This window comes from Saccopteryx leptura, chromosome 2 (genome assembly GCF_036850995.1).
Source record: "Saccopteryx leptura isolate mSacLep1 chromosome 2, mSacLep1_pri_phased_curated, whole genome shotgun sequence".
Lineage (NCBI taxonomy): Eukaryota > Metazoa > Chordata > Mammalia > Chiroptera > Emballonuridae > Saccopteryx > Saccopteryx leptura.
This window is the reverse complement of record NC_089504.1, coordinates 381,773,880-381,801,864: the sequence shown is the minus strand read 5'-3', so window position 1 is coordinate 381,801,864 and position 27,985 is coordinate 381,773,880. Positions and strand designations below refer to the sequence as shown.

Genomic DNA, 27,985 nt, shown 5'->3' with positions numbered 1-27,985 from the left:
GGTGACAGTGACACAGATGTAAGGGCAGCTATCCTGTGTATCCTAGTAAATCCCATTGGGGTGACAGTGACATCAGTTTTCTCACTTACATGAATAATTTCAGATACGAGAGCCAGGCATATACAAAATGGGGCACCAAAACCCTAAACTCAGCCCCTGGTTGAGCTCTGGCCACCCACTGTGCCACAGCACCATGGAGTGTTCGAAAAGGCCCCTCTTTTCTGCTCTGAGGGGTAGAGATGAAAGGTATGGAGGGCTGCCATCTCAGGCCAATCACAACACTATTTCCACAGAACCAGCATCTGCCTCTGCATGTAGCAGCTCACATATGCAAAGCTGCAACACGTGGTCACTGTGTCCTGATGTCAAATGCATCTGCACCACACAGGAGTCCTCGCTTGCATCTTTGAACTCCTGGTAGAAGAAGCATCAGGAAACAATCCAAAACCCAGCCATGCATCAGGACATGCATCCCTGGTAACAGCAAACAACTGGGAATAATCTTAGGATCCAAGAAAAGGCCAGTAATTACTGACAGCAGGACACATTCATAAGAGGAACACTACCAATAAAATAATGTTGACTCAACAAAAGAAGAAAAAAATTAAAAGAAAAAGAATAAGTTGACTGAGAGACTTTAATTGTAGAACACTGTACTTCTCTGATAACAGAACCAGGAAATAAGCCACACATAAACCCTATGTCTACCTTATGACCTTAACTTTGTGAGAACTGGGAAGATGCTAAACGTTTCTTCTGCTCTGAAGTATTTCCCTTACTTACAGTTCTCTCAACTACCCATCTTCTAGTCACCACAGTTTTAAACACAGTTTAAACACAGTTGGGGACAGAGTATCTCTAGCTTTGTCTTGTCTATTGTGCCACCCCAGGTTGTAAAGGAAGGCTGTGTATCCAGAGATCCCTCCAGGAGGGCTTGTCCCAGCCTGGGGACCCTGCTACTAACAGAACACAGGGATGCTGGCCAACTGGCCTCCATGAAAGTGCACTGCCGGCCACGTGCCCAGAGACAAACCAGCAGACCAGAGGCAGACAATGGCCAGGGTTGTGCATCTGGGCGGAGAGGCACTGCACACACACTTGCACACCTAGGCTTCAAGAACACTCCCTCTGCTATCTGCACCTAGGAATCCCACCACAAGCCACAAGCATGGGGTGGGGAGGATCTCACATACTCTGCTTGATGCTGGTCTGAGACATGAGAATGAGGTGAACATTGAGACAAAAATAAAACCTTAACACGCATTCCTCATAAAACCAAACCCACCCATAAATATTTAACTGGTGTTCCCCTTCATCCTCCCCAGCTACCAGAGTCCCCCGTGAAAAGAAGAGGCCCAGCCCTGGCCGGTTGGCTCAGCGGTAGAGTGTCGGCCTGGCGTGCGGGGGACCCGGGTTCGATTCCCAGCCAGGGCACACAGGAGAAGCGCCCATTTGCTTCTCCACCCCCCCCCTTCCTCTCTGTCTCTCTCTTCCCCTCCTGCAGCCAAGGCTCCATTGGAGCAAAGATGGCCCGGGCGCTGGGGATGGCTCCTTGGCCTCTGCCCCAGGCGCTACAGTGGCTCTAGTCGCGGCAGAGCGACGCCCCGGAGGGGCAGAGCGTCGCCCCTGGTGGGCGTGCCGGGTGGATCCCGGTCGGGCGCATGCGGGAGTCTGTCTGACTGTCTCTCCCCATTTCCAGCTTCAGAAAAATACAAAAAAAAAAAGAAGAAGAAGAGGCCCAGACCCCTGTAGCCCTGCCCGTCAGCAGCCCCATTCGCTCCACCCAGAGGGAAAAAAGGTTACAAATCATGGTTACGCTAGATGTGACTGAGCCCATGGCTGAGTCCACAGCCAAGCTCCCAAGATGGCTGGACTGGGCCTCCAGCAGAGGCCAAGAGCAGAGTAACTACTGGGAAAAGCAGCGATACACACATGCTCCCTGCAAGGTACTGAGTACACACACTGTGTCTGCTTTCGGAAGGTGGCGAAGTGCCAGGGAAGCTATGGAGAGCACAGCTCCTTGAGCTAGAAGCCTAGAAATAAACCAGCAGGATGTGCTCAGACCATCGGAACACAGCAACTGTTCTATGGCAGCTCATTCCCAACTACCAAGAAATGAGATGGAAAAGGACGTTCTGCTTCAGGACAGCCCAGAGCAAGGGAAAAAATGCCACGCCTCTCACTTTCCTACTAGACTGGACCTGAGAACCAGAAGTTTCTACTAAGAATGGTCCTGGAACAGAGGAGAGAGGGTCATAAAGTGACAAGGACAGTGGCTTCTGTGGGCTGAGGGGGTCATGGTTCTGACCATGCACCACCTCCTTCTCTGCATGAGATGCCAGGAGGAGGGTATCTTAGGAAGCCTGAGGACAAGCACAGGGCACATAGTGGTGGCAGCAGAGGTGGACTTTAACCTCGTTACACAGGCAGCCAGCCCCCTCCCCAGCTAGAGATGTGAAGTCCATGGTGTGTTTTGCACAAGGCCATGTCTGGGGGCAAGCTGGTGACATAGGGAACTCTGGGCCAGGGTTCTTTGGAGGCTGCTAGGCTGGCTCAGCCAAACACCTTAGGCCCATCTGTCGGCAAGTTTCTCCTCAGGAAGCTTCCCATCATTCCAGCAGTGCAGCTGGGACCATGAAGGACTGTTACTGAGCCTCCCCCACAGTGAAATGTCATCTGACACGGAGGAACACACCAAATCCCAGAAGTGCTCGACATGTGGACCTGTGCTCCAGACGGAGCTCGGCACACTCGCAGATAACAGGTGGGACAGGAGCGCAGTGTGGCCCAGGTTGGCTGTAGTCTCTGCACATCAACCAGTATGTCTGCTCCATGCAAAGCCAACACTCTCTTCTGAGCCAGGACTATCAGTGCTCCTACCACTAGGTGGTGAGAGGGAGCACCGAGGCCCCAGCCCGGATGGATGTCTCCCCACCTCAGCACCAGCATGAGGGAAAGGGGGGTGTCTATGGAGAAGTCACAGGGCCAGTCTCCAACCCCCAGGAACCAACGAGAATCTGGCCTCTACTAGGATCGGCAGGGCAAGGCGTCTTTCATTCCATCGACATCCAATACACAGAAGGTGGATGTGGCAGACCTGGGGCACACTTCCCAGCACAGGGGGTCAGCCAGGTAGGGGACCACAGTGAGAGTCCTCACTGTCAGCTGGGCCAGACGTCATCATTGTTGTGCTCTTCCCAGTTTCTGGAGAGCTAGTGTCCTCTCCCTGCCAGCCCCGCACTCAGAGCTGAGGCAACCAGGAGACTGCAACGCTCCTCTCTCTCCTGACTGGTCTCAGAAGAAGGGAAGATAAAGACATTAGAGGAGAGGTGGGAATGACACATGCACTACACAGCTGAGGGACCCAGATATGATCAAGCAGAGCTGGCCACCCTATGACCTCAGGGACCAGCTCCAGGAAAGCTGTCATCTCGCAAAGTGCCAGGAAAAGAGGTGCCCCACACTTTACCAACCTGGCCCCTGATTCAACCAGGACCCCTGCCACAGAGCACTGGAAATCCAGCTCCATTCTCAAGTGCACATGCACCTGCTAGCAACTACGGAAGCCCTTGGCTCTGATGGCCCTCACCTGGACTCCAGAACCCACTATCTGGGGGGCCTGAGCTGTCGGCACTGCTGGCTGCTGCTGCACCTGGGGCTGCACCTGCGGTTGCTGCACCACCATCGGAGCTCGGACCTGAGGGAGGAAGGGAGAATGCGATTTGGAGCCACAGAGAGAGAGCACTCACTATTTCTAGGGGAGCTTTGAATCTCAAGCTTTCCAATTAGAAGGAGGATGGGATCGTTATCACTTGGCTTGTTATGTCACCTTACTGGCTGTTCCTTATCCCTTAGCCCATCAGAAATGTCTCCCATCAGCCTGGCTCTGAGTTGGCACAGCCGAGCCCCACCTCCTCTAACTCTGGCGAGAAGTACAGCCTTCCCAGTGAAATGTCACCACTAGCCACCAATGCAAGCAAAGTAATGGCTCCAACAGCATAGCCTGCTCAACCTCTGGGCCAATCACACTGACAGTCTACAAGAGTCCCAAAGCCCTGATGCTTCAAAGGAAACCAATAGCAGACTGGTTCCTAGGTGACAGGCGTGCTCATACCCACTCCTCACAACTATCCCCAGCCTTCCGGTTTGCCCTTGTGGGCTTCCTATTCACCTGCCACTCAGTTCAGGCATGGCATGTACAAAGTGAATCAAAAATAGAAAAGGCCAGGGAAGTGAGCCAAAAAACAAAACAAAACATTTAAAACCCCTTGATGCAGATACTCCTAACTTAATGACAATATTCTGTCCTCTGCGTAAATGTCACTGACTGGATTTGCTCTGTACAGAGATGCATAATGAGACTAAAAGTAACATTTGCATTAATACCCGCCTCAGAAATACGGTAATGACAGGGATCTTTCAGCAGAAACATGGAGCAGCTAGTAAACCACCATGGATGCTCAATGGAGGTGACAAGTCCTCCCCACAGTGAGAATGCATGTGCTGCTGTCCAACTAATCATTCACAATCCTAAAACGCCCATGGCCACCGCCAAATCAGCCATCCTGCTCAGAAGACAAACTGCTACTCAAGTAGCACAGGCACCCCTGTGTAGGGTGCAGCAGCTTTTGGAACGCACACTCCTTTGCTGAGCCAGACGTGAAGGCCAGCGTGTGAATGCCACCTGGGTCCCAGTGCTTGCAGAGAGGACATGCCATCTATAGCCAAGGAGCCCCTGAAACAGCTAATGGCCACCAGCTGCATGCAATGCTAGAGAAGAGCTACGACCCACTATGAGTCACAGGTACTCACAAGTTTCAGTTGTGGTTGGGTGTACAGCATCTGTCCAGGGAGGGCTGGAGCCTGCGACTGTGGAGGCAGCTGCGATGGTTGGTTCTGAGCAACTGGTGGTTGCTGGGACTGTGGCGGGGGCTGGTGGTGCTGTGGGTGATGCATCTGCTGCAGCTGCTGGGGCAGGGACTGGGAGGGGGCAGGCTGCGGCTGCTGCATTGGTGGCTGCTGTATAGGCGGCTGGGCCTGCAAAGCCTGCTGCTGCTGCTGTTGCTGCAGCTGCAACTGTGCCATCCTCTGTAACTGCTGCTGCTGCTGTATCTAGGGGCAGAACAAGCAGCACTCTGTCACCCCATCAGCCTCTGGGCTCTGTGCCAGCCTTGCCCCCAGGAAGCCTGCCCGGGCTGCTCTCATGTGGGGTGGAGGGAGCACTTCGCACAGGACATGGAGGACACACCAAGAGTGTGCCTGTGCCCTGGCCACCCTTAGGCCTGAAAGGATGAAAGAAGATTCAAGGAAAATATCGGGAGGGTTTAATAAGAGGTGACATATGGGCGCAGCCCCATGACAGCTCGTATAAATGCTCAGGTGACGCAGATCTCTGAGGCCTCTCCGGAATGCTGCTTAGTCCCTACAGTGGTCAACAGGACCAGCTTCAGGAAGATGGCTCAAGCCTGCTTCTCAGGAATAGAATGAAAAGTGGGACTGAGGACTCACTGTCGGCTCGGAGAGTGGCCTCCGAGATCTAGGAGGGTGGCCAGTGGGCAAAGGAGTCAGCAAGCCAAGGCCTGGAAGAGGTGGAAAAGTAGGGGAGTGCCCTCAGGGATTCCCTCCGTCAACCAAGAGCAGGCCTAACAACAGATACGTGACACGTCTGGATGCTGACTGTAAACTATGAGAAGAAGAAATTGTTTTCTTAGAAGTAGAGCTTTCATATGACACAGCCATGATGTGTGGAACACCAGGTGGAAACTGATTAATGCTGCATCCAGACACCAAACAAGCTCACGGGACTGCTTAGGCATTCTTGCATCTTAGGGTGTTCTCACTTTTTTTTTTTTTTTTGGTTGAGGTTTAGAGAGAGAGGAAGGAGAGGGAGAAGGAAGGGTGTGTGTGAAACATTGGCCTGTTGTTATACTTATTCATGCCGTCGTCATTGGTTGATTCTCATATATGCACTAACCAGGGATCAAAACTGCAACCTAGGCATGTCGGGACAATGCACTAACCAACTGAGCTACCTGGTGAGGGCTTCTTCTCACTTTCTGACTGTTAACTCTTACATGAATCACTTGTACCAAGGGCCTCCACTGAGCCAGCACACAGCACACAGTAGGCCTGCAGTTAAGACACTCAAGCCTGGCAGAGGAGCCCTCTTCATGAGATCACAGCACCTTCCTAGCAGGTCAGGGCCTCCTCCATATCACAGGCTCTGGGGGAAGCCCATGAAGAAGGAAGCTGAGGCACCAGATGTCAGGAGGATCTGCTGCTGGCTCTGGGTCCCTGTACCCAGCCTGGTGGCTTGGGCGTGGCCAGGGCTCAAGCTCCACAGGAAGGAGGCCAAGTATGGGAACAAGAGCACCTGGTACCTGTTGCTGGTTTTGGTGATGCAATTTAATCAGGTGCTGCTGTTGCTGCTGCTGCTGCTGGAGCTGCTGCTGCTGCTGCACCACTGCCTGGAACTGCTGCTGTATCGCATTCTGCTGAGCCTGAAACTGCTGCTGCTGCTGCTGCTGTTGCTGCAATGCCACCTGCTGCTGCTGGAACTGTTGCTGCTGCTGCTGCTGCAATGCCACCTGCTGGAGCTGCAGCTGGGCTGGAGACAAGACCCAGGAATCAGGCCCAGTTGTACAAGGCAAGCAAGAGCAAAGGCCCATCACCAAGCGCTGTGTAGACCGAGTGAGTGGTAAGAATGCCTGCTGCCCCACCCACCACAGGGTCTGAACAGATGTGATGGGAGCAGCATTTGTGTTGATTACGGAACTATCAGAATTGCTCTATATTAAAGAAAAAATAAAATGGCTCTTTTTTATTTTTTTTTAAATTTTATTTATTCATTTTTTAGAGAGGAGAGAGAAGGGGGGGAGGAGCTGGAAGCATCAATTCCCATATGTGCCTTGACCAGGCAAGCCCAGGGTTTCGAACCAGCGACCTCAGCATTTCCAGGTCGATGCTTTATCCACTGCGCCACCACAGGTCAGGCTAAGGGCTAAGTCTTTTTTATGGCTAAGAGGCCCAGCCTCTGGTGACCACTAATCTACTTTCTGTCTATGGACCTGACTATTCTGGCCATTTCAAATTAATGGAATCTCACAATATGTGGTCTTTTGTGACTGGCTTCTTTTGCTTAGCATTATATTTACAAGCTTTACCCATTCTGTGGCACAAAGCAGTATTTCATTTCTTTTTATTGCCAAATAGGCTTCCACTATATAGATTTCCCACATTTGACTTATCAATTCATCAGCTATGGGTTGTTTCTACTTTTTGGCTATTATGAATACTGCTAATATGAACACTCATTTATAAGATTTCTGTGTAGCAGTTTCTTTTGGAGTGATGAAAAGATTCTAAAATTGATTGTGGTGATGGCTGCACAAATCTGTGAATACACTAAAAACTACCAAAGGTTTTATTATAAATGTGTAAACTATATGATATGTGCAATCTATCTCAATAAAGCTATTAAGAAAAAAAGAATATACAGGTCCTTCATACATTTTGACCAGTTTTCACCTATGGTACCATTTTGTAAAATTATAACATTACAACCAGACTGTGTGCTCACGTGTGCAGGTGTGAATATTAAGTTCTATCCAGTTTTCTCACCTGAATAAATTCAGCCACCATCACAGTCAAGACACTGAACAATTCCAATACCACAGGGATCCTTAGTGGTGCCACCTCTTTCAGCAACCCCACCCCTCCACCCCTGGCAACCACTAAGGGTCCTCCATTTCTGAAATGCTGTCATTGCAAAAATGTTAGATAAGTGGGACCATACGGTATGATTAGCATTTTTCATTCAGCATAATTATCTGAAAATCATCCAGGTTATAACGTGTGTCAATAGCTCCCTCTTCCTTTCTTTTGTTTTTAACAGCTCCCTCTTTTTATTGCCAGGCAGTATTCCAAGGTAAAAGTATGGCAGTTTGTTTGGTCATTCATGCCATGAGGGACATCTGGGAGTGACTGCAGCTCTGGGCTTGAACATTCATGTACATAGTTTTGTGTGAACATAAGTTTTCGTTTCTCTGGGAGAGACACCCAAGAATGAGACTGCTAAAAAAAAAAAAAAAAAAAAGGCCCTGGCCGGTTGGCTCAGTGGTAGAGCGTCGGCTCCATTGGAGCAAAGATGGCCCGGGCGCTGGGGATGGCTCCTTGGCCTCTGCCCCAGGCGCTAGAGTGGCTCTGGTTGTGGCAGAGCGAAACCCCCTGGGGGGCGTTCCAGGTGGATCCCGGTCAGGCACATGCGGGAGTCTGTCTGACCGAGTCTGTCTGACTGTCTCTCCCCATTTCTAGCTTCAGAAAAATACCAAAAAAAAAAAAGAATGAGACTGCTAAAGTTGTATGTTTACTTTTTTGTTTTTGTTTTCTTTTCTGGAAACGGGGAGAGACAGTCAGACAGACTCCCACATGCGCCCAACCGGGATCCACTCCACACGCCCACCAGGGGCGACGCTCTGCCCCTCCGGGGCATCGCTCTGCCGCGACCAGAGCCACTCTAGTGCCTGGGGCAGAGACCAAGGAGCCATCCCCAGCGCCCGGGCCATCTTTGCTCCAATGGAGCCTTGGCTGCGGGAGGGGAAGAGAGAGACAGAGAGTAAGGGGGGGGGGGTGGAGAAGCAAATGGGCGCTTCTCCTATGTGCCCTGGCCGGGAATCGAACACGGGTCCCCCGCACGCCAGGCCGACGCTCTACCGCTGAGACAACCAGCCAGGGTCTAATTTTATTTTTTTAATGGGTGTATTTTCCTTTTTTTGTTTTTGTTTTTCAGCTTTATTAAAATAGGTAAAAGTGACAAATTTTTCTTCATTTGTGAGTTGTAATTTTGCTTGGTGGTTGGGTTGGATAGATGGTTTTGTTTGTGTTTGGATTTTGTTTTTTTCTTAGTTCATTTGTTCCTATTGGTTTAAAATTTATAAACTACATTTATTGTTTTAGAAATACTTTAAAAATTACTTATTGAGAGAGAGAGGAAGGGAGAGGGAGGAAAGAAGGGAGAGTGTACGAGAGGGAGAGAGGGAGAGGGAGAGAGAAAAACATTGATCTGTTCCTATATGTGCCCTGCCTGGGGATCAAACCCACAACCTTTTCATATTGGGACAAGGCTCTAACCAACCGAGCTATCCAGCCAGGGCTGTTTTAGCAATACTTTTTCAATTTTATCATGCATATTTAGGTTAATAAAATATAAAGTTTAGGCATATTTTAATCTCCCAAATACAAGGACCTAAGAACCCTGTTTTTTTATTTTTCCACTGATTTGAGGGGGGTTGTGTGAGAGAGAATCATCAACTTGTTTCACTTAGTGTTCCATTTAGTTGTACACTCACTGATTGCTTCTCATATATGCCCTGACTGAGGATTGAACCTGTGACCTCTGGCGTGTGGGGTCTACACTTTATCCACTGAACCACCTGGCCAGGGCCAGAGCCCTCCTTTTTTTTAAAGCAGGTTTTATGTGCACACAGTAGACCTGATTTTTTTAATATACCCCACCCCCTTGGACTTCTATTTAGTTCAGTCCCTGTTTCTCTTCTTACACCTACACAACAGACTTATACTAAGAGGCAGGACAGAATAATGCCTAGGATACCATCTCTGACCCAGACTTGTCCTGACTCAAATTCCATCTCTGTCACTGCTCTATGCCTCAGTTCCCTTCACTGTAGAAAAGGGGCAATAATAGTGCCTACCCCACACACTGGGCTAATAAATAATCTATTATATGTAAAACTAAAATAGTGCTTGGAATGTAGCAGGTTCATATGGAGGTTAGCTCTGAGTACTATTCTTTACAGAGGTAATTTTTATTTACACAAAGAATTCTCAACCTTGTCCCAACTGTACTGAATTTGAGGCCAGATAATCCGATGTTATATAGGGCTTTCCTCTACACATAAGGTGTTTAGCAGCATCTCTGGCCTCCACCCACTGGATACCAATAGCACCCCCACAGTTGTGACATCAAAAAGGTCTCCAGATATTGCCAAATGTTCCCTGGGGTGCAAATCACTGAGAATCACTGGTTTAGATTTACACGTTTACCACCTTATATGAAAAACATTTCTTCTCCCATCTTACACCTTCATCTTGGGAAGGATGGTCTGAGAGGTAAGAGGAATTTATGAGCAAATAAGAGTAAATCCTTAAAAAATCTTTTGATGAAGGCCTCTTAGGTTTTATTTATCTAAAAATGTCTTTGCTTTATCTACTCCTTGGAAGAGTTTTACTGGCATGTAGCTGTGGTTGGCAGCTCTATTCTCAGCACTATAACCACCTCCTACTGTCTTCCTGACTCCGTCACTGTCTCTGCTGAGTCTACTTCTGGCTCCTTACAGAAATTGGCTGTTTCTTAGATGGGCCTCTGGTCTTTGACATTCTGTGCCACAGCTGGTTAAGGCATGGATGCCTTATTTAACCTGTGTGGGTGTGCTGAGTTTTTCTAAGTCATTCCATTCTCTCCACCTTTATTAGATATTAGTCAGACTTTCTGATTTTATTCTTTATATTCCTCACCCTCCTCTTTCCATGTCCTCTTCTCTGGGATATATTCTACTTCATTTCTTCAAAATATATCTTCTAGTTCACAAATTCTTTCTTCAGTTATATCGAATGTACTATTTACTTATCCATACTTTCTTCTTTCAATACCTTTTACGTATTTATGTTTCAACAAGTTCTATTTGGTTCCTTTTCATATCTACTTGGTCACTCCTGATAGTATCACAGTGCTTGCTCTTTTGGAATTCCATCCTTTATTTCTTTAACATGCCAAGCCCATATCTAACAACTGCTATGTGGGTGGTCCCTGGTAATTTCCATATCTGTTTATTGTTTCTGTTCCTTCTCATGGTGTCTTTGCTTCTTTTCATGTCTGCTGATCTTTGATTATGTGTTCAATTCTTGACCTTAACTGCCAATTCCTATAGCCCTAATCTTGGAAGCATTTTCCTCCAATCTGCCCTTGCCTCTGGGGGAGCTGGGAGCGCCAAGGGTCCCAGCACAAATCCTGCTGGATGGAGGGATCCCAGGCTCGCTTTCCCCCATCTTGCAGTGGGCCAAGGCACTGCAAGGCAAAGAGCATCCCCTACCTCCTGCCAGCCCAGTAATCCAAAATGCAGCCTACCCAGGATCTAGTTATCCAGAAGGAGGGTTCCTCAGCACCCAGTCTGTCAAACAGCCAGAAACAGGACTTACTTTTAAAGTTGGTTTTATACATATATGATATAAAATTCACTGAGAAACAAAAATGAACTGAATGATAAATAAGTCTTACTGCAATCCTGTACCCCAGCCCATAGTAGTCTCAGCCACAGGCAGCGTGTTTCTGATGACTAAGTTGGGTAACAAGGAGTCATCACAGCGTGCCCTGGACTGCCCTGTGAGAGCCTTGGCAAAACCTGACTAAGGCCCTGCCCTCTGGGGGCACTGGACTAAGGCTTGGAGTGTCCTTAATTACACAGTGGCATTACAACAAGGAGCACTGACATTTAGAAAAAATGTTAGGAAGGCACAGCAAAAGCCCATTGGGCCATGACATCTATTTCAGGTAGACCAGGTAGAGGTCAAAGGCAGGGAGGGAGGGTCTCTGACAGAGGCAGTAGCAGCACCTGAAGTAGAGAACCCACTTCAACCCTCCTCTATTGCCACACAGGAGACCAGGTTCCTCAGAAGCTAAAAACAGGATGTGGGTCAAGGTCAGATTGGGGAGGGTGTGGGCAGAATACCAAAGTTTTTGCCAATAAACTTCTGACAAATAAAGTCTTAGGTATAAGACTATAAGACAAATCATGGGAGCATTCTAAACTCGTGTGTGTGTGTGTGTGTGTGTGTGTGTGTGTGTGTGTGTGTGTTAGAGACAGAGGGAGTCAGAGAGAGGGACAGACAGGGTCAGACAGACAGGAAGGGAGAGAGATGAGAATCATAAATTCTTCATTGCGGTTCCTTAGTTGTCCATTGATTGATTTCTCATATGTGCCTTGACTGGGGGGCTACAGCAGAGCAAATGACCCCTTGCTCAAGCCAGCGACCTTGGGCTCAAGCTGGTGAGCCTTGCTCAAACCAGATGAGCCTGTGCTCAAGCTGGCAACCTCAGGGGTCTCGAACCTGGGTCCTCCACATCCCAGTCCGACACTCTAACCACTACGCCACTGCCTTGTCAGGCTAAACTCATATATTTAAAAACTATTTTTTATTATAAAATATAAGACACCAGAGTATAATGTAAAAGGAGCCAGGCCAGCCCCTCTCCTTCACACTCTTCCACAAGCCACCCTGTGTGTATCAGGTGTGTGAATATGACAAAAGGGGACAAAGGAGTTCAAGATGAAGAACTGAGCGAAGAGCTAAGAGTCTGATGACAAGGCATCAGTAAGAAGAAGAGAATAAAGACCTGAGGAGGAAGGGGATGGCTAGGAATGGAAGCTTCTAGTGCAGGAGTGGGTGGGAATGAGGATGCACATGGTATCTGAGAAGAGCAAGGCAATGCTAACAATATAGTAAACCCAACAAAGAACAGGGTGTGGGTCAGGCCATCTGGGTTCAACCCCAGTTCTAGGCCACACAACCTCATGGGCAAAGCAGAGGAAGTGACACTGCCCTCCTTACAGGGTTACTGTGAGGGATACCTGATAAAAATACATTGAAACACCACAACCCATCCACAAGTGCTCACAACAGCTTTATCTATAACAGCACCAAGCTGGAAACAACCCAAATTATCCTTCAGGGGTGAATGGTTAAATCTGGTATACTCAGTCCACAGACTACTACTCAGCAATGAACAGGAATGAATTACTGATACAACTTGGAGTATTTCAAGGGCATTATACTGAATGAAAAAAGCCAATCTCAAAAAGTCAGATATTGTCTGATACCACTGATATAACATTGGCAAAGTAACACAATTATAGAGACAGAATAGGTTGTCAACTGCCAGGGCTTAGGCTCAGAGGGCAAGGGTGATTGGTAAGAGGTACACAACAGCTTACTAGTAGTGATGGAACAGTTTTGCACACTGACTTTGGTGATAGTTACTCAATTCCACATATGATAAAATCTCACAGACCACACACATGTAAGTGCATGTACAAGAATGCATATAAAAACTGGTGACGTCTGAATAGTCTACCTGAGTTGATAGTATTGTCCCCATGTTCATTTCTCGGTTTTGACTGACGTACTAAAGATATTATCATTGGGGAAGCTAGGTGAAGGGCACATGTGAACTCTGTGCTGTCTGCAACTTCCTGTTACTCAACAAAGTATTTTAAATATGAAATGTTCAATAAAAGAAAAAAAAAATACTGAAGCATTTTGCAGTCCTGAAGTAAATTCCAAGTACTGAATAAATGTTTAAGAGAATCAAAGGTCTATCAGGATGGGTGCTGGAAAGAGGTAGGAGACCTGTGCTGTGTCCAGCTCATGGAAGGGGCAGCTGAGTGCAGAAGCCAAAGGGTTATGTCCTGAAGAGAAGAGCAGAGGTCAAGGACAGCACTAAAAGAGATGGCTCCTGAGGTTGGAGCAGTCTGGAGGTTGTGGGGTGCTAACAGCACTTCTTCGTGACTAAGAACATTTGTGGTGGCGCAGTGGATAAAGCATCAACCTGGAATGCTGAGGTTGCCGGTTCGAAACTCTGGGCTTGCATGATCAAGGCACATATAGGAGTTGATGCTTCTTGCTCCTCCCCCCTCCTCTCTCTCTCTCTCTCAAAAATGAATAAAATCTAAAATAAATAAATAAATAAATAGCCTGACCAGGTGGTGGCGCAGTGAATAAAGTGTAGGACTGGGACACAGAGGACCCGGGTTTGAAACCCTGAGGGCGTCTGCTTGAGGGTGGGGTTGCTGGCTTGAGCCCAAAGGTCATTGGCTTGAGCAAGAGGTCACTCACTCTGCTGTAGCCTCCTGGTCAAGGAACATATGAGAAAGCCATCAATGAACAACTAAGGTGCTGCTATGAAGAACTGATGCTTCTCATCTCTCTCCCTTCCTGTCTGTCTGTCCCTATCTGTCCCTCTCTCTGTCTCTCTTCATCTCTGTCATAAACTAAACTAAACTAAAATAAACTAAAATTAAAAAATTAAAAAAACGGAGCTCCTTGGAGTTTCTCTATGCTTTTCGGAATACCATATTAAGCAAAGGAATAAAATGCATGTCACCTCCAAAGAAAGTAGCAGGTTCTCTGAGAAGCATGGTACTCACTCTGTGGAGTTGCCGTTGACACAACAGTCATGCCATGGGGGGCCATCCCTGAGGTGCCAGGGGGCGGCTGCCCAGAGAGGGGCATTGGCTGCCCCATGGTGCCAAGGCCTCCCATCCCACCTAGGGACTGTCCTGGGCCCCGAGAAGGCATGCCAATTCCAGCTGCTCCTGCAGCAGGTCCGCCAGTCAGGCTCTGTAGTGCATTCATAGGGTCTGTGGGAACACAAAGGCACAGTGTCTCAGGAAAGTGCCCCTGAATCAGGTAAGGCTTTTTTTTTTTTCTTCCGAAGCTGGAAACGGGGAGGCAGTCAGACAAACTCCCGCATGCGCCCGACCGGGATCCACCCGGCATGCCCACCAGGGGGCAATGTTCTGCCCCTCTGGAGCGTCACTCTGTTGCATCCAGAGCCATTCTAGAGCCTGAGGCAGAGGCCACAGAGCCATCCCCAGCACCCAGGCCATCTTTGCTCCAATGGAGCCTCGGCTGCGGGAGGGGAAGAGAGAGACAGAGAGGAAGGAGAGGGGGAAGAGTGGAGAAGCAGATGGGCACTTCTCCTGTGTGCCCTGGCCAGGAATCGAACCCGGGAACCCTGAACGCCAGGCCAACGCTCTACCGCTGAGCCAACCGGCCAGGGCTTCAGGCGAGGCTTTGAAAGCTGTGAGGCCTCATAGAGCACACACTTCCTGCCGCCTCCAGGCTTGACTCCCTCAAAGCCGAGAGGCCAGAATCCTAGAAGCCTCCCAAACACTGCCACAACGGCCCATCACACCCAAGGGGGCAGGACACCTTGTATGTTTGTTACTGCTTCTGGATCATGAGTCCTCCTGGACAGGGAACATGTCCCACACTCCTAGTCCGGCCTGTACCAGAGTCCTAATGCTGAGGAACAAACTAGCCCTCCAGGGCAGGTGGCGGCTACCACACCTCCTGCCTGGACAACCCTTCCTGCTGGGTGAGTACACAAAGGTGCTCAAGTAAACAAGAACATGGGGGACCAGAGAAGCGAGAGTGGGGAGGGCAGATGTTCTTCAGGGAGGTTACATGTCTCCTTGCACACCAGAAGCCCCACTGAGGAGTAGTTCTTAGGAGGACACACTCCTATGCTCAGGGCCACCCACACCAGAACAAGCTAAAGTATGAGGGAGAGCTCTACACTGTGCCAAGGAGCATTACAACACTCACCAAGCCCACTAGGTCTGCACAGCTCAGTGTGCAATGCTGAACCAGACAAGAAACCTGATGCTCTCATCACACACTCTTGTGAATGCAGATAGATGCAGCTGTCCTGGGCACCATGTCACAGAACTGGGTGTCCAAGGGCCCTACGCTCCAATGTCAAGAGCCCTACACTCCAATGTCAAGAGCCCAGATGTTCTCCTGACCATGTACTCTGATCTACCCAGCCTCCCAGCCACCCTCTGGCTGAGAATGATTATACATTCAAAGAGACCCCGAGGGGAGATAGGGCTCACATGGACAGGTACAGCTGGCTACGCTGAGGCAGGCACAAGCATCTGTCTTTTATAGCTCTGCCACCTGTGGTAAGGCAGACAGCACGGTAGACTGGCTCCCTGCCTGACAGGCTGGAGTATAGTTGGCTATCTTGGACCTAAACTTCTTCACAGGTAGCTTGGTCAGTGAAACCAAGGCTAAAACATCAGATATGGTCTCCCTTATGTGATAAATCTTGAAATTAAAAAATAAAAAACAATTATAGTTTTTAACTTACAAAGAAACTTTGTAACTTAAGTTAATTCACAGCTATTCTTCAAGAAATATTACATGTTATTATATATTGAATATGTCATAATAGTTTTCTCCCAGAAAGCTCACAATTTTAGATAATGTCTCAATAACTGAGCTTTTTTTTTTTTTTCTTTTCTGAAGCTGGAAACGGGGAGAGACAGTCAGACAGACTCCCGCATGCGCCCGACCGGGATCCACCCAGCACGTCCACCAGGGGCGACGCTCTGTCCACCAGGGGGTGATGCTCTGCCCCTCCGGGGGGTCGCTCTGCCGCGACCAGAGCCACTCTAGCGCCTGGGGCAGAGGCCAAGGAGCCATCCCCAGCGCCCGGGCCATCTTTGCTCCAATGGAGCCTTGGCTGCAGGAGGGGAAGAGAGAGACAGAGAGGAAGGAGGGGGGGTGGGGTGGAGAAGCAAATGGGCGCTTCTCCTATGTGCCCTGGTCGGGAATCGAACCCGGGTCCCCCGCACGCCAGGCCGACGCTCTACCGCTGAGCCAACTGGCCAGGGCCTCAATAACTGAGTTTTTATAATCTTTTTGTTGGGGCAAAAACTGTATTTAAGTGAAATGTGATGGGGCAGCATTATCTTATAGGCATAGGGTAGGGTGTGGGGGGCACACAGGGTGTGTGTGGGGCACAGCTCCCCAGTGCTCATGGCCAGCCAGACATCTCTCTGTGGACTCTGTCCTCTAGTAATAGCTTTAACCCAGAGACATGTGGCATCCACAGTCTCATTCCTGCCACCCCAGACCCAAGGTTGGAAAAATTTGAATTCAAAAAGGAGAAATTCTTACCACTGACAGAAGCTTGAGATTTCTTGTTATCTATATTGGAAAAAAAAAAAGTCAACAAAGTTTCATACACCACATATTTCCATTGTAAGTCAGTTTTACAGATATTTTCCCAGAGGTCATTTGCTAAAACTGAGCTGACTTTGCCTAGAAACTCGATAAAACATATCTTAGAGTGTGCGTGCGTGCGTGCGTGCGTGCGTGTGTGTCCCACTCCTGGCAGCACTGATGCACAGAGGATCTGGGGGAAGAAGGTGCAGAACCGCCCCATGGTCAACCTGGGGCCTCAGAGAACTACTGCCCTGGGCAGTGGCTCACTTACCCTGGGCCTCTTCTAGCTCTCCTGCCCTCCCAGGTCTCAGCTTGTGTTCTGAGTAACACACAAGAAAGCTATAGGGATCCGTGATGGGCCCAGAATGGTGCTGAGAACTCCACAACACCTCCATTTTCAGCCTCTGCAGGTGAGGCAGCATCTCCATTTTCTAGAGAAAACAGGCTGGCCAAGGCCGGCTGGAAGGCAGATCTAGGTGGCCTCAGTATCAGGTAGGGAACTGCCACACCAGTTCCACCCTCTCCTGAGGAGCCAATGAGACAGCCTAGCCCAGCAAGCAGAGTTCTTTGTCAGGACAAACCAGAGCGGTTCATCCAGGTCGCTCATTCCCCTAGTTTCTACTTCCATATCCTCTCATTCTACATTCCATGGGACCTTCCCAAAGACAGCAAGGAAATGAAATCAAATGAAGTTCACCTTGCTGGCTCCTGGTAAAAAGTTAGTATGGAAAGAAGCAAAGCCTAATGGCTATACTGGGGTCCTGGGGTTCTCCCTTAGCCCACAATTACTGACATTGAATCTGTAGTTGCCTCTATAACCACAGGGGAGCTGTGACTGGATTTGCCAAGTGCACACTCCAAGGACAGACGGCCCCAGGAGCCCATCTCCCATGGTAACACAACTGCAGGCAGGCAGGAGGTGCTGTTGGCTGAAACCACTGAGTGCCTCACCAGCCTGTTTCCTTCAGAGACTGCAGCCATCCAGGAACAGTGTCTACACAGATCACCAGGACCCTGATCCTCGGAGGCAATGACATTCACTTCTAAAGAGCCATGGCTGCTGCTGGGCCTGGTTGACAGGACCACAAGCAGGATCCTGGGAATCAGAGGAGGTGGAAAGTGGCAGGATGTGGGTGTCCCTTACCACGGCAGGGAGCTAGAGGCAGGATTTAGGAAGTTGGCCTCAGAAGCTTCCAGCATGACAGGAACACACATTTAGGTCAGGCCTCTGTCGGTCAATAAAACCAACTACTATATTAGGGAAAGAAGTTTCTGTTCCAAGGTAAACTGCTTATTTAAGAACTACCTAGAGATAAAAGCAACAATCTTATTAAAAAGGAGATTACACAGAAAAGCAAAAACAGCAGTCCAATTTAAACCACTTTAAGCTAACATTTCCATTATGCCAGTATCAGCATTTTTGGGGCTGATGCAGGGGGCGGGGGATGGGAAATATGGAATCAAATGCAAAGCAATGAAGAACTGTCCAAAGAGCAGGCGCTTTTCACAGACATTCTGATGCAGGCACTGTGGCAAAATTCAGTCTCCCCTATACAACAGAGCCAGCCGCTCACAGCAATCACAACCAGAGATGTAAAATGTTACTTACGAATGTCTCGAAAATGGATAATGAGCCTGGCTACGAGAGAAAGGTATTCGTCCTAAAAGTAAAAAACAGGAAGTAGTTTAATCCCAGATGAAGAAGTGAGGCTATGCACCGCCCCTCCGCCCCCGGGCCACCAGGCTGAAGGCTCTTCCTGAAAGGCCACTGGGCTGAGACCCACTCCCACCTAAGGCCAGGCTCTGCCCAGCTGGGCCTCCTCCGGAATCCTGCTCACATAGAAAAGCTGTCAGGGCTCAGCTACAGGAGGCCAACAAAAGAGGGAAGCAGGAAAACAAGGAGGGTACCAAGAGACTTCAAACTGCTGCTCCTTCTACCCTGCTGTAAACATTTAACCGAGACAGCCGAGTGCCAGCTCAGGCACCTCTCTTTTCAGAGGGGACAGTAAGTCCAGTTGGGTTGAGGAGCTGTCCTAAGGTCACAGGGCATATCAGAAGTAATCAGGGGCAGGCCCCGCTTTTGTCTTTGCACAGTTTGTATCCAAGTACTTTCGCTTTTAATACCCAGCCTGTTGCTTTTTCACTGCTGACATCACACTTACATGCAAATCCAGATGTGTGTCCCTGGCTGTGCTTTCGGAGATTTATGTTGATCTCAACTTACTGCACGGGCAAGGGACAGGATGCAGGGCCACTCAAGGGAGCCAGCTGAAGGCCACTGCTGAGGGCCCTCTTTGTCCCAGCTGCTGTGTTTCTGCAACTGCCCAGCAGGGTCTGCCTTCCACCAATTGTACTCTTTGGAACCAAGGACACTCACTTCTGGGTGCCCCGGGGAAATCACTACTGTGAGTTTATCCTGTAGTCATCAAAGGCATGTCTCAGTTAAAACCTTATTTCACAGAAGCTGAACATCCTTCCCCTCCTCAAAACGTCCTCCCTTCAGTCAAGGAGGCCCTGAAATGGCAAAGCCTTCACTTTCTGCCCTGTTCACATGACCCTCCTCCTAAGTCACTGACAGTGCAAGTCCACCTGATAGCACACTGGCGGGATGATGCCTAGGACCCAGCCACAGCACGTGTAGTAGGTGCTGGCCTGGGACACACACCTATGAGCCCAGGGACACTCAGTGAACCTCATAATAACACCTCCAGGGAAAGGAAAACAAAATCAAAGTAGTCTCAGATGCATGCATTTAAAAAAAAAAAATTTTATTGATTGATTTTAGAGACAGAGAGGAAGGGAGAAACACTGACTTGTTGTTCCACTTATTTATGCATTCACTTTCTAAATCTTTATTATCCTTCATCTATCTCTAAACTTCACCCCATCATTTTTTTCAGCCAGGGGAATCAATAGGAAAAACAAGTGGGAAAGGCCCAGGGAAAAGCAAACCAGGATGACAAGCACATCCAAGGAGGCAGGTACAAAAAGAGGGACAGTGAGGCTCTGCTGGAGAATTAGGACACTTCGAAAGCTGTCAACACTACCACTTTCTGCCTGTCTCCACCAGTTCCTGGTAGGAAAGACAATGTACTGTGTGTGCAAGGGTCACTGGTGTCAGGGCTCCTGCATGTGGACCACTTGCTGAGGCTTCTTCAAGGACAAGCAGTTTGGTGAGTAGGTAGAGCAAGAGGGGGGGGGGGGGATAAAGGAAGCTCAGGAAATGAGGTGGCCCCAAGTGTGAGGGGATGAGGACTGGTTGTTTCCACTCTTTGGCCATTATGAACAATGCTACAAATATTTGTGTACAAATGTTTTTGAGAAATATGGTCATTATGTTTAATTTTTTGCAGAATCATCATACTTTCACAGTGGCTGCACCACTTTACATTCCTTCCAGAAATGTATGAGGTTCCAATTTCTCCACATCTTTGCCAATACTTATTATTGTCAGTCTGTTGTTTTGTTTTGTTTTATAGCCATCATGTGTGAAGTAGTATCTCATCCTGGTTTTGATTTGCATTTCCCTAATGACTAATGATGTTGGGGATCTTTTCAGGTACTTCTTGACCACCTGTATATCTCCTTTGGAGAAGTGTTTATTCAAGTTCTTGGCACATTTTAAAATTAGTTTTTGTTGTTATTATTGTTGAGTTGTAGTAGTTCTTTATATACTCTAGATACCAGTCCCTTTTCATATATGGAATTTGCAAATATTTTCTCTTGTTCTATGGGTTGTCTTTTCACTCTCTTGATGGTGTCTTTTTATACACAACAGTTTTAACTTTGATGAAGTCAAATGAATCTGTTTTCTTTTGTTGCTTATGCTTTTGGTGTCATATGTAAGAAACTACTACTGAATTAAAGGTCATGAAGATTTATGCCTAAGTTTTCTCCTAAGAGTTTTACAGTTTAAGCTCTTAAATTTAAGTCTTTGATCTATTTGGAGTTAATTTTTACATATGATGTGAAAATGGGGTCCCCCACACTATATATTCTTTTATTTTTAGTGTTTTCTTTTTTTTACAGAAAACACTGTAAAAAAAGTGTTTTTACAGTGAGAGAGTCAGAGAGAGGGATAGATAGGGACAGACAGACAGAAATGGAGAGAGATGAGAAGTATCAATCATCAGTTTTTCGTTGCGATACCTCAGTTGTTCACTGATTGCTTTCTCATATGTGCCTTGACCGCAGGCCTTCAGCAGACCGAGTAACCCCTTGCTCGAGCCAGCAACCTTGGGTACAAGCTGGTGAGCTTTTGCTCAAACCAGATGAGCCTGCGCTCAAGCTGGCAACCTCGTGGTCTCGAACCTGGGTCCTCTGCATCCCAGTCCGACACTCTATCCACTGTGCCACTGCCTAGTCAGGCTATTTTTAGATTTTATTTACCCATTTTGAGAGAGAGAGAGAGAGAGAGAGAGAGAGAGAGAGAGAAAAGGGGGGGAGGAGCAAGAAGCATCAACTCCCATATGTGCCTTGACCAGGCAAGCCCAGGGTTTAGAACAGGCGACCTCAGTGTTCCAGGTCAATGCTTTATCCACTGCACCACCACAGGTCAGGCTCCCACAATACTTTATATGTGTTAATCCAGTTGTCCCAGCACCATTTGTAGAAAAGACTATTTTTATTCCCCACAGAAATCTTCTGGCACCATGTCAAAAAAAAGAACAACACAGTGAGCAGTAAATATGAAGGCTTAATTCTAGACTTTCAACACTACTCCACCGATGTACATGTTTATTCTCACACTAGTATTATATGATCTTCACTACTGTAGTTTTGTAGTACATTTTAAAATCTGGATGTGTGAGGGTTTTCTATTTTTTTATTTTTCAGATTGTTTTGGGTATTCTGGGTCCCTAAAATTTCCTTAGAATCAGTTTGTCACTTTCTACAAAGTCTATTTGAAAGTTTTCCTCATATATTGAAATGTATATGAAATCCCAGAGCAGGTGCTACAGAGCCAGTGTTCTTAGCAACGTGAGATCTTCTGTAAGTACTGCATTATGATTCACATATTTTAACATTCTATTTTTATACATAATAAAGTATTTTACTCATACAAAGAATGAATAACGCCCTGGCCGGTTGGCTCAGCGGTAGAGCGTTGGCCTGGCGTGCAGGAGTCCTGGGTTCGATTTCTGGCCAGGGCACACAGGAGAGGCGCCCATCTGCTTCTTCATCCCTCCCCCTCTCCTTCCTCTCTGTCTCTCTCTTCCCCTCCCGCAGCCAAGGCTCCATTGGAGCAAAGATGGCCTGGGCGCTGAGGATGGCTCTGTGGCCTCTGCCTCAGGTGCTAGAATGGCTCTGGATGCGACAGAGCGACGCCACAGATGGGCAGAGCATCACCCCCTGGTGGGCATGCCGGGTGGATCCCAGTCGGGCGCATGCGGGAGTCTGTCTGACTGCCTCCCCATTTCCTGCTTTGGAAAAAAAAAAAAAAAAAAAAGAATGAATAACAAAACAAATGCCAGTGGGCTCCTTATCTAGCTTAAATTAAAAAATAAGAAAGCAAGCAAGCAACCTTGGTTTCCTCACAAGTAAGCTAGAGGAAACATCAGAACTAGACAGTGTTTTCAAAGTACTTCTCCCAGTGCCTCAATTCATGCTATTGGAAATACAGCTACTAAAAACCAGACAATCAGAATCCACAACTAAGCTTCTGAACAAGTACATTTACTAACAATGGTGCAGGAGAAGTATGGGATGTCACACATTTGACAAAATGGAGCAAAGGGGCACTGCCTTCTGGACCTCTGCATGAACCTGCTTTAAAGGCTGCATCTCAGGCCCTTCTAGCAGATCTCAGCAGTTGTTAAGAAAATGCTAGACTTCCCATATGTTTAGATTTTTTTTTTTTAACTTTTTTTTAAATTTTTATTTATTTATTTATTTATTATTTTTTACAGAGACAGAGAGTGAGTCAGAGAGAGGGATAGACAGGGACAGACAGACAGGAACGGAGAGAGATGAGAAGCATCAATCATTAGTTTTTCGTTGCGCGTTGCAACACCTTAGTTGTTCATTGATTGCTTTCTCATATGTGCCTTGACTGCGGGCCGTCAGCAGACCGAGTAACCCCTTGCTGAAGCCAGCAACCTTGGGTTCAAGCTGGTGGGCTTTTGCTCAAACCAGATGAGCCCGTGCTCAAGCTGGCGACCTTGGGGTCTCGAACTGGGGTCCTCTGCATCCCAGTCTGACGCTCTATCCACTGCGCCACCGCCTGGTCAGGCTGTTTACATTTTTTAATGTACACAGTCATGCTCTTCTCAGCTCTAAGACAATGCTTCTAATAATTAGTATCTTGGGCAGTCCAATAACTATCCTTGATTACAGAGGGAGAGCAGGAGATGTATTTAGATTCAGACAAAAAACAGACCCTAGACTTGTAAGAGCCCTTAAAAAGGCTGAAGGTAGGAAAGTATTTCCTTTTATCAGATGTTCATAGGCATCCTCCTTCTCCTCCCTTGCTGGGAATGCAGCTGCGCCTGACCTGATTTCCTCTCCTCCATTTATTTCAGCTGGCTGGCTGTTCAGCTCAGGCTCCTTATTTGATTAGTCCCAAGGTGGCTTCCCATTCTGATGCTTTCAGCCTCCCTGGTCCCTGAGTTTAACCGTGGCTGCCCAGTGGGGATTCAGTTCTGCCCTGGTCATTTCTATACTGTAAAGCAGAGATCTGTACTAGTACTACATTAAAGAGTTGATGTATGGTTAACATACAAATTTAATTTTGCCTGACCAGGTGGTGGCACAGTGGATAGGGCATTGGCCTGGAATGCTGAGGACCCAGGTTCAAAACCCTGAGGTCATCAGCTTGAGAATGTCTCATCCAGCTTGAGCATGGGCTCACCAGCTTGAGCACAGAGTCGCTGGCTTGAGTGTGGGATCATAGACATGACCCTATCCATGGTCACTGGCTTGAGCCCAAAAGTCGCTGGCTTGAGCCCAAGTTGCTGGCTTGAGCAAGGGGTCACTCATTCTGCTATAGCCCCCAAGTCAAGGCACATATGAGAAAGCAATCAATGAACAACTAAGGTGCCGCAAGGAAGACCTGATGCTTCTCATCTCTTTCCCTTTCTGCCTGTCTGCCCCTATCTGTCCATCTGTCCCTCTTTCTCACTAATATATACATAAGCTCACATATATATGTATGCTTAATTTAAAAGCAATCAAGTAATAAGCAAATGTTCAGAAATGCCCCCAGTTGTAGTAAGCTTTCACTACGCACTGCTGCTATTGCTGCCAACAGAGATCCCAGGACACGTGACTGTTTTCATCCATTGGATGCCAAATCTTTCCAAAATTTCAGGCACCACCTTAGGCACAGTTACTTCTGCTTCTGTCAAGTGTCCTTTAGGCAAACAATAGGAGTTAAAGATACTAAAATATTAAAGTAGATATTTGGGTATCTTTGCTTTGATAGATGGGAGACAGTAAGAAAAGTAGCTAAGAAGAAAAAAGGCTCTGACATCAGACCACCAAGGCTCCAATCCCAGCTTTACATTCTGGCTCTCCTTCTACCTGACTGTGTGACCTCCTGGTCAGCAAACTGGGGAGAGTGGTACTATACCTGCTTCACAGGACTCATGTGAGGTCAAATGAGCTCATACAGGTGAAGTACACGGAACAGGGCCTTGCAAAGGGATATCATTTTAGAGGGAACAAAGCCATTAGACCTGGAGCCAGCCAGTGAGAGATGGGGAGGGCTTTACCTTGGCTTGCTAACATTCACACTGGAAGCATGAGCCTACACCAGGCAATTTACTTCTTTTATTATTATTCATTTTAAGAGAGAGAGGGGAGAGAGAGAGAAAGGGGGGGGGGGAGCAGGAAGCATCAATCCCATATGTGCCCTGACCAGGCAAGCCTGGCGACTTCAGTATTCCAGGTCAACACCTTATCCAACTGTGCCATCCACAGGTCAGGCTACTTAATTCTTTTTATTTTATTTTATTTTTTTTAACAGAGACAGAGAGAGGGACAGACAGACAAGAAGGGAGAGAGATGAGAAGCATCCATTCTTCGTTGTGGCACCTTAGTTGTTTATTGACTGCTTTCTCTTATGTGCCTTGACAATGGTGGGGGGCTTACAGCAGACCAAGTGACCCCTTGCTCAAGCCAGTGACCTTGAGCTTCAAGCCAGCGGCCTTTTGGCCTCAAGCTGGTGAGCCTCCACTCAAGCTGGTGACCTCGGGGTTTTGAACCTGGGTCCTCCGTGTCCCAGTCCAACGCTCTTTCCACTGTGTCACCTTCTGGTCAGGCTACTTAATTCTTTTAGACAAGCATACTCTAGGTTCTCCTTGCTTTGGAGTATACACTAGGCAGCCTATTAGCATCCCATTTCCCTTCAGGATGGACACTTGTGGACCTACCAGCTTGCCAGGATTACAGGTTAGGTCAGCCCCTTCCCTATGGCCTCTTCCACCTCCCATTCCCTCTTGGAGTCCAGAAAAAAAGAGAAATCACTTTTCCCAATCCCTTTCCCTGCTCTAAAGTCCCACCTTTTAAGTTATTTTTTCTTATTTTTAAGATCTTATTTATTCATTTTAGAGAAAAGATAGAGTGAGAGAGAAAGAGAGAAAGAAGGTGAGAGGAGCAGGAAGCATCAACTCCCATATGTGCCTTGACCAGGCAAGCCCAGGGTTTCAAACCAGCGACCTCAGCGTTTGAGGTCGACGCTTTTTCCACTGTGCCACCACAGGTCCCACCTTTTAAATTCTTTCATAGTCATTCTAATGGGGTCTCAGGTGGGAGAAGCAAGTAACAAGCAAGCTGGGTGCCACCAGACCTAGAGAGTCTTCCAAAGTCCCACCGAGGAAGGGCTGCATTGACTGGTGTGCAGCTCCATGAGAAACTTGAGCAGGTAGTAAAAAGCTGAGCATCAAACAAGCCTAAGCAGTATGTCTGTCTCTGTAAAAAAGATGGGAAATTTGCAACGTCTCTTAGAAATATCTCATTTTCAAACACAGCCTCATCTTGAAGTTAGGGATTTAGAACCAGCTTAAACAAAAGTGGGACTGAAATTGTTAAGGGCTGGTTTGTGGGCTGCAAAAAGCAAAAGGCTAAGATGGTGAGGGAGCTGTTACCTTCCAGGTGCCAACTTCTGGATAGAAGGCCTATTTCCCACTGCTGAGCCTCCACGGAGCCAGTCTCTGAAAGGGCCACTGACAACACACGCTTCAAGCACACACACGCCACTAATCGCATCAAAGGTTCGAGGCGATTCCCACTCCCCTGAATCTGCACTGGCCTTAGGGACTGCTATATCCACACAATGTTCCAGAACTTATAAGGACAGGCAGCTTCCACTTTCCACTCCTTGGAAGCAAGCTGCTATGTGCTAAGAAGCCTGGGCTATGCTGCGGAGACACTACGTGGAGGGAAAATCAATGTGCAGATTTGGGAGTGACTTCTTATGGATTGTCTGGTCCAGCACAGCTGCCAGCTGGATGCAACTACGTTAGAGGGCACATGTGAGACCAGCAGAATGCCAGACAGGCAATTCCAATTGTCTCGATTTCTTTTTTTATTTTTCGAGAGAGAGACAGACAGGGACAAAGATGAGAAGCATCAACTCGTGGTTGCAGCACCTTAGTTGTTCACTGATTGTTTTCTCATATGTGCCTTGACCGGGGGCTCCAGCTGAGCCAGTGACCTGCTTAAGCCAGCAACCTTGGGGCTCATGGTAGGAACCGTGGAGTCACGTCTATGATCCCATGCTCAAGCCAGCAACCCTGTGCTAAAGCCAGATGAGCTGGCGCTCAAACCAGCAACCTCAGGGTTTCACACCTGGGTCCTCAGAGTCCCAGGCTGACGCTCTATCCACTACGCCACCGCCTGGTCAGGCCCAATTGCCCCAATTCCTGGCCCACGAAATCAGAAGAAATAACTTACTGCTTTAGGCCACCAAGTTTTGGAGCAATTCCCTATGAAACAATAGATAACAATGCTAAACCAACAAGTTTTGCATTGGCCAGAGAGCTCAACTGGTTAGAGCATCATCTGGAGCAGATCAATATTCTTGTCTCTCTCTCCCTTCCTTTCTCTCCCACTCTCCCTCCTCTCTTTCTCTAAAATCAACACAATAAACATTAAAAAAACACCACATTCTGCATTACAAAAGCTGAAATAGTTCAATAAGTCCTCATCAGAGCTCTCTTAATAATAATACAAACTAGCAAAAACAATAAACACTTCCCATCCCCCAAATATTGGCAAACTATCTAAAAGAGACTTGTATCCAAAATACCTAAAGAACTCTAACAGTCTAACAATAAAAAGACCAAGAACATGGTTTAAAATGGGCAAAGGATCTGAATAGACATTTCCCCAAAGAAAATAAACATATGGCCACTTGGTCAGTGATGGCACAGTGGATAAAGAGCCAATCTGGGCCCTGGTTGGTTGGCTCAGCGGTAGAGCGTCAGCCTGGCGTGCGGGGAACCTGGGTTCGATTCCGGCTGGGGCACATAGGAGAAGCGCCCATTTGCTTCTCCACCCCCCCTCCTTCCTCTCTGTCTCTCTCTTCCTCTCCCGCAGCCAAGGCTCCATTGGAGCAAAGATGGCCCGGGCGCTGGGGATGGCTCCTTGGCCTCTGCCCCAGGCACTAGAGTGGCTCTGGTCGTGGCAGAGCGATGCCCCGGAGGGGCAGAGCATCGCCCCCTGGTGGGCAGAGCATTGCCCCTGGTGGGCGTGCCGGGTGGATCCCGGTCGGGCGCATGCAGGAGTCTGTCTGACTGTCTCTCCCCATTTTCAGCTTCAGAAAAATACAAAAAAAAAAAAAAAAGAGTCAATCTGGGCCCTGGCTCAGTGGTAGAACATCGGCCAGGCATGTGGATGTCCTGGGTTTAATTCCCAGCCAGGACACACAGGAGAAGCGACCATCTGCTTCTCCAACCCCCCCTCCCCTTCCCCCTTCTTTCTTCCTCAGAGCCATGGCTTGATTGGTTCGAGCACATTGGCCTTCGGTGCTAAGCTTCCACCTCAGGCACTAAAAATAGCTCGGCTGCCAGCATGGCCCCAGAAGGGCAAATTATTATTATTATTATTTTTTAAAGATTTTACTTATTTATTTTAGAGGAGAGAGAGAGAGAGAGAGAGACAGAGAGAGAGAGAAAGGAGGAGGAGCAGGAAGGCCCAACTCCCATATGTGCCTTGACCAGGCAAGCCGAGGGTT

The 27,985-nt window shown here is 47.9% G+C and overlaps 1 protein-coding gene across 7 annotated transcripts in view; it reads right to left on the bottom strand.

The window, feature by feature from the left end:
- Nucleotides 1-27,985, bottom strand: part of MED15 (mediator complex subunit 15) — a 66,042-nt gene that overhangs the window by 12,637 nt on the left and 25,420 nt on the right. For 3 of the 7 annotated variants that reach the window (XM_066365404.1, XM_066365407.1, XM_066365405.1), the window contains exons 3-8: nt 18,419-18,470; nt 16,762-16,791; nt 14,220-14,432; nt 6,381-6,607; nt 4,813-5,112; nt 3,590-3,697 (exon numbers count right to left, since the gene is read on the bottom strand). In XM_066365404.1, the coding sequence (XP_066221501.1) occupies nt 3,590-3,697; nt 4,813-5,112; nt 6,381-6,607; nt 14,220-14,432; nt 16,762-16,791; nt 18,419-18,470 (930 nt within the window). Of the gene's footprint in view, nt 1-3,589; nt 3,698-4,812; nt 5,113-6,380; nt 6,608-14,219; nt 14,433-16,761; nt 16,792-17,953; nt 18,116-18,418; nt 18,471-27,985 lie in introns of all 7 variants that reach the window. The other 4 variants (XM_066365406.1, XM_066365408.1, XM_066365409.1 and 1 more) reach the window with 3 other exon arrangements.